Genomic DNA, 15849 nt, shown 5'->3' with positions numbered 1-15849 from the left:
CTTCTCCTATAAAAGATTCCCAGGTAGATCATAACAAAAGTTTAAAGTAAAACTCTGAAGTCAACAATTTATTTCAAACTGATCGATCCTTGAGGACATTGCTTGACTTTACCTGACTATATTTGGGAAATTTGGGAAGCATGTGGCACAGTGGTTAGCACTGTTGTCTCACAGTATCAGGGACTGAGTTTGATTCCAGCCTTGGGTGACTCTGTGTGGAGTTTGCACATTCTCCACTTGTCTGTGTGGGTCTCCTCCAGGTATTCCGGTTTCCTCCCACGATCTAAAGATGTGCAGGGTTAGGGGAACTGGCCATGATCAATTGTCTCTTCGTGTCCAGGGATGTGCAGGTTAGGTTACGGCGTTACAGGGTTAGGATAATGGAGTTGGCCTGGGTGAAGTGCTCTTTCGGAGGGTCAGTGCTGACTTGATAGGCAGAATGACCTCCTTCTGCATGGTAGGGAGTTTATGATTCTATTTTATGAAATTAATTGAATCTCATCAAGAACTAAACTGCATCAAATCACCAACTTATTACCTCCCTTATGAAAGTTGCTACAAGTCCCAGAGGACCATGGCTGCTCTCTCCTTTTGAAAGAGAGAGCTGACTGGTGGTGATTTAACCTGAGGGTCACCACACCTCAGGCTAGGAGCAAGGTTGAGAAGGTGGAGCCTTCATAGATAACCTCAGCCGGCATGGGAATTAAGCCCATGCTGTTGGCATGGTTCAGCATCATGAACCAGCTGTCCAGCCAACTGAGCTAACCAAGCTACCTTCCTGATTGGAATTTAACGTTTTGTAAATGTGGGCAATAAGGTAAATATTACTCCCTTTATGTTTTATAAAAAGTCTAGTCAGACAACTTAAAGTCCAACTAGAGTAGTTGGGCCTCCCCATACGTGAGCACCACAACTCCAGTTGAATTGCACCAGATCGCCTGGAAACGTGGCTGCAGCTCACCTCCTGGCTCACAAGCCTAATCTACCAACCCATGATGTCCCCTCCACCATCAGGATCTTCCTCTTCCACTGCACTTGATGATCTATACGGAGACCAAATGTTGTAATTATCTTCAGAAACAGCATCAAAATGCTGGTAATAAATCTTAATTTGGGTTATTCTCTTGTGTGTCCACGTGCAACAGCCCGGATGTCCAGTATATAAGAGTAAGCAGGAGGCTAATCACTCAACAGTCATAAATATGGTTATGTGAAAGTGTAATTGGAGTGTAAAAAGTAATGGTGTAGAATTTCAGTGGGGGTCAATGATCTCCCACCTCATTTTTCGACAATCCACGATCTATGTTAGGGTGGAAGATCAGTAGAAATTACTGGTAAATACATATGATTGAAAGTGATCTGCTGTTTGTTATCCATGAAAGTAACTGACTGAAAAATTGGTTGGGCCACTCAATAAGTGGTCATCTGATATAACGTGTCTCCACCCATTTTTCTGACTGATTCTGCCTATTTTACACCATGTTAATTAGGCTAAATCACAGCTTGTGATGGAGCCCACGAGGGAACAGGCTATTCTGGACTTAGTGTTGTGTAATGAGCCAGAATTGATAAAAGATCTTAAAGTAAGGGAACACTTAGGAAGCAGTGATCATAATATGGTAGAATTCAGTCTGCAATTTGAAAGAAGGAAGGTAGGATCAGATGTAAAGGTTTTACAGTTAAATAAAGGTAATTACAGGAGCATGAGGGAGGAACTGACGAAAATCGACTGGAAGCAGAGCCTAGTGGGAAATACAGTAGAACAGCAATGGCAGGAGTTTCTGGGAGTAATTGAGGACACAGTGCAGAGGTTCATCCCAAAGAAAAGAAAGGTTATCAGAGGGAGGATTAGGCAGCCATGGCTGACAAAGGAAGTCAGGGAATGCATCAAGGCAAAAGAGAGAGCCTATAATGTGGCAAAGAGTAGTGGGAAGTCAGAAGATTGAGAAGGCTACAAAAACAAACAGAGGATAACAAAGAGAGAAATAAGGAAGGGGAGGATCAAATATGAAGGTAGGCTAGCCAGTAACATTAGGAATGATAGTAAAAGTTTCTTTAAATACATTAAAAACAAACGGGAGGCAAAAGTAGACATTGGGCCGCTCCAAAATGACGCTGGTAATCTAGTGATGGGAGACAAGGAAATAGCTGAGGAACTTAATAAGTACTTTGCGTCAGTCTTCACAGTAGAAGACATGAGTAACATCCCAACAATTCAGGAAAGTCAGGGGGCAGAGTTGAATATGGTTGCCATCACAAAGGAGAAGGTGCTAGAGAAACTAAAAGGTCTGAAAATTGATAAATCTCCGGGCCCAGATGGGCTACATCCTAGAGTTCTAAAGGAGATAGCTGAAGAAATAGTGGAGGCGTTAGTTATGATCTTTCAAAAGTCACTGGAATCAGGGAAAGTCCCAGAGGATTGGAAAATCGCTGTTGTAACCCCCCTGTTCAAGAAGGGAACAAGAAAAAAGATGGAAAATTATAGGCCAATTAGCCTAACCTCGGTTGTTGGCAAAATTCTAGAATCCATCGTTAAGGATGAGATTTCTAAATTCTTGGAAGTGCAGGGTCGGATTAGGACAAGTCAGCATGGATTTAGTAAGGGGAGGTCGTGCCTGACAAACCTGTTAGAGTTGTTTGAAGAGATAACAAATAGGTTAGACCAAGGAGAGCCAATGGATGTTATCTATCTTGACTTCCAAAAGGCCTTTGACAAGGTGCCTCACGGGAGACTGCTGAGTAAAATAAGGGCCCATGGTATTCGAGGCAAGGTACTAACATGGATTGACGATTGGCTGTCAGACAGAAGGCAGAGAGTTGGGATAAAAGGTTCTTTTTCGGAATGGCAACCGGTGACAAGTGGTGTCCCGCAGGGTTCAGTGTTGGGGTCACAGTTGCTCTCTTTATATATTAACGATCTAGATGACGGGACTGGGGGCATTCTGGCCAAGTTTGCCGATGATACAAAGATAGGTGGAGGGGCAGGTAGTATTGAGGAGGTGGGGAGGCTGCAGAAAGATTTAGACAGTTTAGGAGAATGGTCCAAGAAGTGGCTGATGAAATTCAACGTGGGCAAGTGCGAGGTCTTGCACTTTGGAAAAAAGAATAGAGGCATGGACTATTTTCTAAACGGTGACAAAATTCATAATGCTAAAGTGCAAAGGGACTTGGGAGTCCTAGTCCAGGATTCTCTAAAGGTAAACTTGCAGGTTGAGTCCGTAATTAAGAAAGCAAATGTAATGTTGTCATTTATCTCAAGAGGCTTGGAATATAAAAGCAGGGATGTACTTCTGAGGCTTTATAAAGCACTTGTTAGGCCCCATTTAGAATACTGTGAGCAATTTTGGGCCCCACACCTCAGGAAGGACATACTGGCACTGGAGCGGGTCCAGCGGAGATTCACACGGATGATCCCAGGAATGGTAGGCCTAACATACGATGAATGTCTGAGGATCGTGGGATTATATTCATTGGAGTTTAGGAGGTTGAGGGGAGATCTAATAGAAACTTACAAGATAATGAATGGCTTGGATAGGATGGACGTAGGGAAGTTGTTTCCATTAGCAGGGGAGACTAGGACGCGGGGGCACAGCCTTAGAATAAAAGGGAGTCACTTTAGAACAGAGATGAGGAGAAATTTCTTCAGCCAGAGAGTGGTAGGTCTGTGGAATTCATTGCCACAGAGGGTGGTGGAGGCCGGGACGTTGAGTGTCTTTAAGACAGAAACTGATAAATTCTTGATTTCTCGAGGAATTAAGGGCTATGGGGAGAGAGCGGGTAAATGGAGTTGAAATCAACCATGATTGAATAGTGGAGTGGACTCGATGGGCCGAATGGCCTTACTTCCGCTCCTATGTCTTATGGTCTTATGGTCTTAAATTGGGTTGAAAATATGTCAGATTACTTACTTGTGCACTGCTTGTTTGTTCTCATAGGTTCAGCCAATTGATTCAACACTGTTGTCTGCAATGAAATCAAGACAAGATATATATCATCCCATAATCTCCACTAGCCCCCTTGTTCATATCAAACATCCATCAACTCAGCAGTTTTGGAAATCAATTACAGTCACTTTGCCTTGTCCACCAAACCCAGACAAGAAGAGATTAGGAGAAGAAACAGAGCATGTTCGAGCATCCACGGCCATGGTACAGAGAAGCCTCAGTCATCACATTCGGTAAATTGAAAGATTAAACGCGATACCCTGGCATCAATAGCTGGAAAAGCTTTTCACATACTTAATTCCACAGATGCAAAACAGACCAAAATATAGAGCTTCAATCAAATTACTTTTGTACATCAAAATCATATTAACTACTGCAAAATAAACTATATTTGATACCCGTAATGCGTTAAATATTTCATCCATTTCCTTTCTAACTTGTCCATTTATAGATTAATGAGTGCCCCTGTAAAAAAACATAGAGAGGCAATCAATGAATCTTTAAAACTATTTGGATTTAACTCCAAGGATGAGGAATGGCTGATGATGGACGGTGTAACTGTGAAAGATGTGCAAAAAGGATTAGTTGCATTTGAAATTGCTGAACATCTGGACAGGTACGAAACTGTTATCATTTGTGATCCCAGAACATGCATTATATTTTTCAACAGGACCCCAATAAAAATCTAATCTGCCAGAAATGTGCAGCAGTTTAAATGAGAAGTTACTTTGCATGTGATCCGAAGTCACAAGGTTCAGTGAAAATGCCGTCAAAGACTTTCATTTGTCTTTCTCATTCAGATGCTGCTTCAGCTGTTCTCGATTCCTGACATTTCTTGGGTTCTGTTTTAGATGTTGTCCACTTGTGGTTTATCTTTATAAGTTCAATTTAAGATTTTTTTGTGTTCTTCCATAATTATTTCTCTTTCGACTATGTATTATCACCAACTTTTGTGAATTCTTATTCATCCTGAACTGGTGTGGCAAATGTGAAATGATTCCCTGATATAAAGGAGTTGTTTTAGTTGGGAAATAAGTGGCAAAAATCATAGAATTTACAGTGCCATTCGGCCCATCGAGTCTGCACCAGCTCTTTGAAAAGGCACCCTATCCGAGCCCACACCTCCACCCTATCCCCATAACCCAGTAACCCCACCCAACACTAAGGGCAATTTTGGACACTAAGGGCAATTTAGCAATGGCCAATCCAACTAACCTGCACATCTTTGGACTGTGGGAGGAAACCGGAGCACTCGGAGGGAACCCATACACACAGGGAGAACGTGCAGACTCTGCACAGACAGTGACCCAAGCCAGGAATTGAACTTGGGACCCTGGAGCTGTGAAGCAATTATGCTAACCACCATGCTACCATGCTGCAGGATATTGCCAAATATAAAAATGAGTAAGGAGTTGAGGTAACTGAGCAAGAAACTGCTAGATGGTGCTAAACTCAGAGTTTAAAAGGTGGACAGTGGTAGCTGGATGACTGGGAGACGTCTACCCTTTTGATATCCAGGGTAAGTATGAACTGGGTGATGGATCAAGAGCTCTGAATCCTCAAATCCTCTCAAAAACTAACCAAAGTCAGCACTTATTAGGGAATTACTGACCTGCAACCCTACACTTTAATTTAAATAGTCCAGAAATATGGATAAAATCAAGTGCTGTGTAAAACTATTTATTTTTATGAAGAAATAAGCATGAGCAACAAGGGTTGTTCGACAGCCTGTAAGCTGCTTCAATCTATTATTTATTACAGTGCAGTAAGTTTGCTCTTACACTTTTAAATTATTTGAATACTACAGCATCTGTTGTGGTCTGCAATGCAGTCTTCATGACTTCTGTCACAAAGCGATTAAGGCACCAATGAAACTGTATAACATGACGTGACAGGGTGGATTAGGGATGTATATTATAAAATTGCTGCTGTAAAATTAGTACTATTATGCTGTCTTGTAAATCTGATTTCGATCTTTTTTTGATCAACAGGTTTATAGTTCTTCGCTTATCATCTTCAGTAGACAACAGCTGTTTGATTTCTTTTATACATGAACTGGAAAAAGAAATCCAATTCACTATGGTTAATGTTGTTATGTATCACAAAAGAGACAATTTCCACCACATCATAGTCCAGATGGTACCTTCCAAAGATTTACAATGGGAATTGGTTAAGCTGCGTGAAGAGGGTTACAGAGGTCCACCAGAGCCATCCGAAGAGTTCCCAATGAGAGAGGGCGAGCAGCTTATACTCAAACTTAGTGGCAACATTAAATCATTTGGTAAGGTGCCAGTAATTTTACCTTTAAATGCCTGGTTTCTAGGTATGGATATTTAATTGATATTTGTACCAGTGTTTCTCTCAAATTTTTCCCATCCAACCCTGAATCAATCCAATGCCTCATGCTGGAAACAATTTCAAAGATAGCGGCAGCCCAGCTCTACTCTCAGGACAAAAGAACGTGATTTTGTAACACGTGGGGTTGAATGCAAATGACAATTCAGGTTTATTGAATAGTTGTTAACTCTGCTCTACACTGAGGCAAAGTCTGCGACGCAGCCAATGACATCACAACTATACATGTGACTAGTCACATGGGGCAGCACGGGAGCATGGTGGTTAGCACAATTCCTTCACAGCTCCAGGGTCCCAGGTTTGATTCCCGGCTTGGTTCACTGTCTGTGCGGAGTTTGCACATTCTCCTCGTGTGTGCGTAGGTTTCCTCCGGGTGCTCCGGTTTCCTCCCACAGTCCAAAGATGTGGTTATGTGGATTGGTCATGTTAAATTGCCCTTAGTGTCCAAAATTGCCCTTAGTGTCGGGTTGGGTTATTGGGTTATGGGGATAGGGTGGAGGTGTGGGGTTGGGTAGGGTGCTCTTTCAAAGAGCAGGTGCAGACTCGGTGGGCCAAATGGCCTCCTTCTGCACTGTAAATTCTATGATCTATAAAGGGATATTGCAACAATGCAACAATAACCCCAAATATATAACAGCCCTCCTCCTTTATCTTGAAGCTCCCATGACAACAATTAACCATAAAACTTTTACAAAGTCATCAAAACATATACGCAAAGACAGGCAATGAATCATTACACAGTAATAATACAGTTATTAGAAAAGATCATTTGGTGGGCATCTATTCTGCACTGCTATCTGCGCACTTCAGGTTGTTTCTGACATTTATAAGTACTTTCTGGGTCGTCAGAGGATGTCTTTACCCTGGAAAGTATTACATCACTTTTGTAGAAGGAAAACTTGCAGCAGCAAAGGACTCTTCGGCAATTTTGATTTCCGCTGATTAACTAGATGTCGCAGTTGCATGACCTGGTAGTATGGGTGGCAGTTCATCCTGAGCTAGCTCTGGTATACACGGTAATGGCACCCTAATGTGTGCAGCTAACCATTGATCTGCATGTTGTTCCCACACTAGCTCATTATCATTTTGCACCGTATAAGAGACAGGGCCAGTTTGAGCCAATACAGTCACAGGGACCCACTGCTTGATATAGCTGCGTGCCAAAAATCGCACTCCTTGTCGAAACAAGCCTCTTTTGAAATAAGATTTCTTGAAATAAATCTTAAGATTTAGGACTGCTGATTGCATTCTACTGTCTTGGACATCTCCTGCAGTAAGAGTAGATTAAATGTCATTTTCAGCTTCCTCTTCCGTAGTAGTAAAGCCGGGGAACTCTGAGCAGTCGCCTGTGTGGTGTTGCGATACATCACCAAAAAACTCTTTCAGTGCATACTTCAAGAACTGGACAAACCTTTTGACTAAATCATTCATGGGTGGGTGGTAAGGTGCTGATTTTATGTGTTGGATACCACTCATCTTTAAATAATCGTTAAGCTCTTGGACTGTTATCACTACAATTGCTTCTGGTTTCTCAAATCCAGCAAACTTTTTGATGGTTTGTTCCGCAATTGTTGATTTCATCAGGACCACTTAAGGCCATTTTGACTGTGCATCTATGACAACCATGAACATGTGCCCCTCGTATCGATCTGCAAAGTCAATGTATGGACATTGCCAATTTCTATAGATATGTCAAGAATAAAACAATGACTAGGGTTAGAGTAGGGCCAGTCAAGGACAGTAATGGGAAGTTGTGCGTGGAGTCCGGGGAGCTAGGAGAGGTGCTAAATGAATATTTTTCGCCAGTATTCACACAGGAAAAAGACAATGTTGTCAAGGAGAATACTGAGATACAGGCTACTAGGCTAGAAGGGCTTGAGGTTTATAAGTAGGGGGTGTTAGCGATTCTGGAAAGTGCGAAAATCGCTATATCCCCTGGGCCGGATGGGATTTATCCTAGGATTCTCTGGGAAGCTAGGGAGGAGATTGCAGAGCCTTTGGCTTTGATCTTTAAGTCATCTTTGTCTACAGGAATAGTGCCAGAAGACTGGAGGATAGCAAATGTTGTCCCCTTGTTCAAGAAGAGGAGTAGAGATCACCCCGGTAACTATAGACAAGTGAGCCTTACTTCTGTTGTGGGAAAAGTCTTGGAAAGGTTTATAAGAGGTAGGATGTATAATCATCTGGAACGGAATAATTTGATTAGAGATAGTAAACATGGTTTTGTGAAGGGTAGGTCGTGCCTCAGAAACCTTATTGAGTTCTTAGGGAAGGTGACTAAACAGGTGGATGAGGGTAAAGCAGTTGATGTGGTGTATATGGATTTCAGTAAAGCAGTTGATAAGGTTCCACACGGTAGGCTATTGCAGAAAATACAGAGGCATGGGATTCAGGGTGATTTAGCAGTTTGGATCAGTAATTGGCTAGCTGGAAGAAGACAAAGGGTGGTCGTTGATGGGAAATGTTCAGACTGGAGTCCAGTTACTAGTGGTGTACCACAAGGATCTGTTTTGGGGCCACTGCTGTTTGTCATTTTTATAAATTATCTGGAGGAGGGTGTAGAAGGATGTGTGAGTAAATTTGCAGATGACGCTAAAGTCGGTGGAGTTGTGGACAGTACAGAAGGATGTTACAAGTTACAGAGGGACATAGATAAGCTGCAGAGCTGGGCTGACAGGTGGCAAATGGTGTTTAATGCAGAAAAGTGTGAGGTGATTCATTTTGGAAGGAATAACAGGAAGACGGAGTACTGGGCTAATGGTAAGATTCTTGATAGTTTGGACGAGCAGAGAGATCTCGGTGTCCATGTCCATAGATCCCTGAAAATTGCCACCCAGGTTGAGAGGGTTGTTAAGAAGGCGTACGGTGTGTTAGCTTTTATTGGTAGAGGAATTGGGTTTCGGAGCCATGAGGTCATGTTGCAGTTGTACAAAACTCTGGTGCGGCCACATTTGGAATATTGCATGCAGTTCTGGTCGCCGCATTATAGGAAAGATGTGGAAGCATTGGAAAGGGTACAGAGGAGATTTACAAGAATGTTGCCTGGTACGGAGGGAAGATCTTACGAGGAAAGGCTGAAGGAATTGAGGCTGTTTTCATTAGAGAGAAGAAGGTTAAGAGGTGACTTAATTGAGGCATACAAGATGATCAGAGGACTAGATAGGGTGGACATTGAAAGCCTTTTTCCTCGGATGGTGATGTCTAGCAACAAGGGGACATAGCTTTAAATTGAGGGGAGATAGATATAGGACAGATGTCAGAGGTAGGTTCTTTACTCAGAGAGTAGTAAGGGTGTGGAATGCCCTGCCTGCAACAGTAGTGGACTCGCCATCACTAAACGCATTCAAATGGTCATTGGATAGGCATATGGACGATAAAGGAATAGTGTAGAGGGACTTTAGAGGGGTTTCACAGGACAGCGCAACTTCGTGGGCCGAAGGGCCTGTACTGCGCTGTAAGGTTCTATGTTCTATGTTCTAATGCACTTTAGGCCATTCCCACTGATGCAATCGGCACAACGGGGGGTGGGCTCCTTATCCACACACATGGCTGGCACAGTCCTGCTTTATTCTTGATCTGGACCTCGATTCCTGGCCACCAGAAGGAGCTCCTCGCGATTTCCTTCATTCGAACTGTACCTGGGTATCCTTCGTGTAAGTGTTCCAATGTCACAAGTTTGGAGGAATTATCACCCTCATCACCCACAACAGGCATCTGCCCTGTACTGTCAACATGGGTTTTCTGGAAACATATGGCTTTAATTCGGGACACATTCCCACATCCTCCCTTTTAACCCCATTTCCAGTACCTTCCCCAACATCAGGATAATTTCTGATCTGTCATTGGACCTGTGCTGCAGTTACTGGGATGTATTCAATCTGTGCAAAATAAAAAATAATTGCCCTACTGTATACTTACCTGACTAGCAGGCAAAGACAAATGTGATAACACATTGGCATGGCTCCCTGACCGACGGTATTTGATCTTGTTGCAATATACAGATATTATTAAAGACCATCGTTGACGTCTGCTTGATCACATAAGGAATACCCTTATGTGACCCAAAAATAATTAAGGACCTGTGGTCAACAATGTGAAGCGATGACCATAGAGATATTGTTAAATTTTCACACGATAAAAATAATACTCCGTGCCTCCTTCATCAATTGGGTACAATTTGATTCAGCACTTATTAAAATACATGATGCCAAAGCTATTGGTCTTTCTTCCCTTGAAAGTTGTGCGTGTGGTAGCACCACCCAATGCCATGTGGCAAGATATCACAGGAAAGTTGTAGTGGTAACTTTGGGTTGAAATGTACCAATACTTCTAACTTCTGCAGTGCTTCTTTAACTGATTGATATGCTTTTTTACACACTGGGGCGAAATTCTCCGACCCCCAGCAGGGTCGGAGAATCGCCTGGGGCCGCCTAAAATCCCACCCCCGCCGTGGCAGAGATTCTCCGCCACCCGGGAAGTGGCGGTGGCGGGAATCTCGCCACTCCGATCGGCGAGGCCCCTGCGGTGATTCTCCGGCCCGAATGGGCCGCAGTCCCGCTGCTGGGAGGCCTCTCCCGCCGCCAAGGTTTGAACCACCTCTGTAACGGCGGGATCAGCGGCGCGTGCGGGCCTCGGGCTCCTGGGGGGGGGGCGGGGGGCAATCGAACCCCAGGGGGTGCCCCCACAGTGGCCTGGCCCACGATCGGGGCCCCCCGCTCAGACTCCGGGCCAGTGCCCTGGGTGCACTATTTCTCTTCCGCGGCCGCCACGGCCTCCGCCATGGCGGAAGCGGAAGAGAAACCCACATCGCGCATGCGCCGACCGGCGAAAGCCTTTCGGCCAGCCCCGCTGCCGGGGGCGGAGGTTTTTTGCGCCAGTCTTCTGGTGCCAACCACTCCGGCACGGGGCTGGCCCCCAAAGGTGGGGAGAATTCCCCACCTTTGGGGAGGCCCGACCCCTGAGTGGTTGGCGCCACTCCCCTACTCCGAGACCCTCCGTCACGCCGGGTAGGGGAGAATCCAGCCCCAGGTGTCCATTGCCATGCTTGTTTTATGCACAACAAATTGTGTAATTGTTTAAGTAGGGTAACTCGACTCGAAACATATTTGCCATAATAGTTGTGGGCCCTCCACAATAGCCTCTATCTTCTTAGATGCCTTGTGGAAACCCTTGCTATCAATCACGGGGCCTAAATATTTTTTTGACATTTGAAAGAAGTCACACTTATCTTTCTTGTCACGCCAAGGCAACGATGCCCACATATTTAGGTCTTGCCCCAGACTTGTTGGGCACTGGACCGCCTTTCTCGTGGTCATGTCCAATGTTTTGGGGGTGAGTGGCGGTCTTCGGGATATTGGAACAACCAGAACTCTTTTCGGAGAGAGGGGCAGACGCCCTAGCCTTTTCCTCCTTGATCTCCTGCCAGAGACTCCTGCTCAGCTGAAGATCAGCAACACCACCCAAGGCCGCAGGCTGGCTGTCCGACTTGGCAGAATTGCTCAAACTGGAAAGAGTAAAATTATCCATCAGGGGATTGGAGGGGGACTTCCGCAAAACCTGGAAGAAATTCACCAACCTGTTCAAGGACCTGTTCATAACCAGTAACAAATAAGGGAGGGGAGTTGGGAGAAGACCGAATCAGACAAAGGTTGAAGGGAAGGGAGAGGGGAGGGTACAGGTGAGTGGGGGGGGGGGGGGGGGGGGAGGACCAGAGAAGGGAGGGGGAAAAACACTACCCAGAACAACACAGGGAAAACATGGTAGAGGGAACAAAGGGCACCGAAGGGAACAAAGGGCACCAAAGGGGGGGGGGGGGGAACCCGGGAAGGGCGGCCACAATAACAAGAGGGAGACCCCGAACAAGCCCCTGATGTGTTCTAATACTGTGTGTCCACATGTAAATAGTGAAACAAAGCGATTGGGATAATCAACTGCTGGGGGGGAGCTAAGTCCAACAGGCCTTAAATTTGTATATCTATGTAACCCATGTATCGAGACTGGACCACTTTGTTTCCCCATTTTCGTTATGTTTTATAATGTGTGCTTCATAAGGCCTTTTGTTGCATATTTAAGTTTCTTTCCGCAATGTCCTACAAGTTAATTGCAAAACTAATAAAAACATATTTCAGAAAGAAAATCTTTCCTGACACGTCTGAAGTCATTTCAATGTGGCTTGTAGGTTACATAAGTGTTCCTGCTCGTTGGTACCAGTGCTCAGTGTATCATCAAGGAAACATTGTTCTTCCTGCAGACTGCTTAAGATCTGATCCATGGACCGTTGAAACAAAGCAGATGCCAACATTATATCAAACATAATATTGTTACGCAGTAGGTCTTTATGTGTGATAATGATGAGCAGGTGTTGACATTCAGCTGCAACATTCATTTTTAGGTAGGCCTGCGATAGGTCGATTTTGCTGAACTTCTGTACTCCTGCTAGGCCAGCAAACAAATGCTCAATCAACGGTAGCGGGTGTTGCTCCAAGCATAAAACCGATTGATGATTGTTTTAAAATCTCCGCAAATGCATATAGTCCCATCCTGCTTCAGCACAGGCACAATAAGGTATGCCCAGTCACTCGAGGTGATGGGGTTCTAAGATTCCACAAGTCACATTAGTTCAGTTTCTACGTTTGGACGTATGGCTTGGGTACTGCTCTAGTCTTGAGACTTTTATGCCAGCTGTTCTGTTCTTTTAGACCTTAAGTGCCACCTGTAATCCTTTCATGGACCCCAGTGTGTCCTCAAATACGTAACTATAATCTTCTAAGATGCTCTTTATATCTGTTTCAGAATCTGCTAACCTGTTCACAGCAGTCCAATTCAACTTTATCTTCTCTAGCCAAGAGCAGCCAAAGAGACCTGGAAAACATCCTCAGGCAACATGGAGTGGCAACTCCGCAGTTTGCTCACATAGCTTCACTTTGACTATGATGCATCCTCTTAGAGACACTATTTCCTAAAACACTCCCAATTATTAATGGTCTGGGTGAATAATGGTCTTCCAGTATCTTAGTTAATTCCAAGTTATGTGCAGCTATCTGGTTTCTCTGAATGGTCCAGACTTCAGAGTAGATTAAAATTTTGGCTGCCAATGGTGCTAAGGAAAGCAGGGAAGTCTTGTTGAGATATATGTTGTGGACAGAGGCAAAAACTCTATGAGAGGCCAGGCTGACAGGGTGTAACTCACTTTATTCCAGAATAGTCACAATAATCACTCCACTCCACACGGTCTCCTTCACCGAACTGCCTCCTGGTCAGGGCTAAAATCCTGTGGGGAGCTCTCCAATTGGGAGGAAGTCCATCCCCTATCACCTGAGTAGCTCATTCTCTGAGGTGTAGGAGGGGAATTGGATACAACACAAACTTTGCCCCTGTAGGGGGTTGTAACACCCCTTCCCCCATCCCCCAAGTCCAAAGAAATGTCCATGTCCTCAGGCGTAGGGTCCTGTGGCTGCTTGGATTGCGGCCTGAGTTCCAAATGTGATTCAGCTGGCCCGGGAGGTATGTCCCGCACCGGGGACCGCAGCTTCCGCAATGAACATCGTAGCTGGCATGGCGTAGCCAGTAAGGCTGCTGGTACAAGTTGTGTCTGGGTATAGTTGTCGGCCGGTCCAATGTCCATATTGGAACCCGTGTTGCTGTCTACGCTGTCAGTGGCCAGGTCCACAGTGCCACGGTCAACTGGCATCTTGCCATTCAACAGAAGGCAGAACGGGCGGATGGGGCCCTGCTTCCCTTCTGGTCTTGGGGCTCCTCCTTGTCCGTAAGTGGGATGGAGTCCACGTGCCGGTGGTTCCTGGTTGCGTCGTTGTCAACGACCCCCGACCGGTGTGAATCCCAACCCCGCCCGAAAAACGCCGCCGGAGAACATGACAGCCGCCTCCTGTGGATTCTCCGACCTGGCGGGGAGTCGGAGAATCCTGCCCTTTAGCTATAAATTACTTTCTGAAATAGATTCTATTAATCTATTGATTACAAATTTTCTATAAACAAAAGTAAAACAAATGCTGTAAATACACAAGAAGTAAGTTGTCATCTGTGGAGAAAATGGACTTGTTAACATCTGAACCTGTATCCTTCGGAACTGAAACAGCAGTGTTCTGCTTCTGCTTTTTAGCAATATCTTGCACTATGTTAAGATTAGTCGCTTCCTTTTTATGTCATAATTATCCTTTTTTAAGCCCAAAACCTTGATTAATGATCGAATTGTAACTTTTGTTCCTCTTCAAGCTTGTTAGTGAATTCATCATTGTCTTGGTCACTATCCCAATCTACTCGATTTCTGAATGACTTTCATTATTGTACCAGACTGGCAGCACGGCGGCGCAATGGTTAGCATTGTTGCCTCAGGGCGCCGAGGTCCCAGGTTCGATACCGGCTCTGGGTCACTGTCATTGTAGAGTTTGAACATTCTCCCCGTGTTTGCGTGGGTTTCACCCCCACAACACAAAGATGTGCAGGCTACGTGGATTGGCCATGCTAAATTGCCCCTAATTGGAAAAAATGAATTGGGTACTCTAAATTTAAAAAAAAATATTATTATATCAAGAATTCTCCCTTTGTCAAAAGTATGGCCCACAAAATTTCAATCAAAATTAAGGATCTTCTATCTGGATTTGGAAGATGAGACAAACCTTATTTTGACTGGGAGAAATTCTGGTGTGAAACAAAAACAAAAAGCTGATTTTCCCACTGCGTCTCACCTGATAAATTGCGGGTGAGCCCCAAAATGGGCTCCGAGCAGGGCGCAAAACCCTGTGCAAGTCACTTGACTTGTGGCACCCAGTGCGACCTGGATCATGCCAAAAGAGAATAATATTTAAATGAGCCATGAGGTTTATTTAAATATCCAGGCGCTGTGTTCACCCGGCACCCGGAGTCAATTTTCCTGGTGAATCGTACCCAAAGCTTCTGCTCCTCTTATGTCAAGGGTCTTGGGGAATTACGCCAAAATGACACATGCCACTGAAACTCATGCCTGCTGAAAGCTGGCATCGGTTCCACTGAGGCCCAGGAGAGACCACAAAATTCTTTATATTCAAGGTTCTTAGAAAATTCCAAAAAGGTGCCATTGGGTGATGAAGTTACAAAAAGTGATCCTATTTTCTGGGTCTTTCCTGGGCTACCTTTCCTCTGTTGGAGAGGCAAGTAGGTTCGACATTTTCCTGGCAAATTCAAGCTGGCACTGCTGATGCACTCCTACTGGAATGGCCAGTCGATTCTAAATATGCAAGTTGTCCTGGCCTGTTCTTCTGGGGCTTGGGTGAATTTACAGTCTGCTGTTTTACTTCAGGTGGCAGAGCTGAACGATTGGAATTAAAGATATTCATTAAATCTAATTTCTTTGGTCCAAAGCTTGCTTCTTATCTTCCAATCTTCATTAAAATTATAAACTACATTTATTACCGCATTTTTATTTTGCTAGATCACTCAGATCTGCATAGACAAACATTTCCACTAAGCCTTTGCAGGCAGAAGGTCTGTAAAATACTCCCACCAATGTTTTGCACTTTTCTGTTTTCTTGTCCTTGATCATTGGTAAAAAAAT

The 15849-nt window shown here is 44.5% G+C and overlaps 1 protein-coding gene across 1 annotated transcript in view; it reads left to right on the top strand.

Moving 5' to 3' along the window:
- Positions 1–15849, top strand: part of dthd1 (death domain containing 1) — a 50873-nt gene that overhangs the window by 13916 nt on the left and 21108 nt on the right. Inside the window, exons 5-7 of the mRNA XM_038791437.1 lie at positions 3936–4177; positions 4396–4560; positions 5936–6225. Of these exons, the coding sequence (XP_038647365.1) occupies positions 3936–4177; positions 4396–4560; positions 5936–6225 (697 nt within the window). The remainder of the gene's footprint in view (positions 1–3935; positions 4178–4395; positions 4561–5935; positions 6226–15849) is intronic.

The sequence above is a fragment of the Scyliorhinus canicula genome, chromosome 3, assembly GCF_902713615.1.
Source record: "Scyliorhinus canicula chromosome 3, sScyCan1.1, whole genome shotgun sequence".
NCBI classification, from domain to species: Eukaryota; Metazoa; Chordata; class Chondrichthyes; order Carcharhiniformes; family Scyliorhinidae; genus Scyliorhinus; species Scyliorhinus canicula.
Note: the sequence above shows the minus strand (reverse complement) of the source record. Positions and strands in the feature narration are given on the sequence as shown.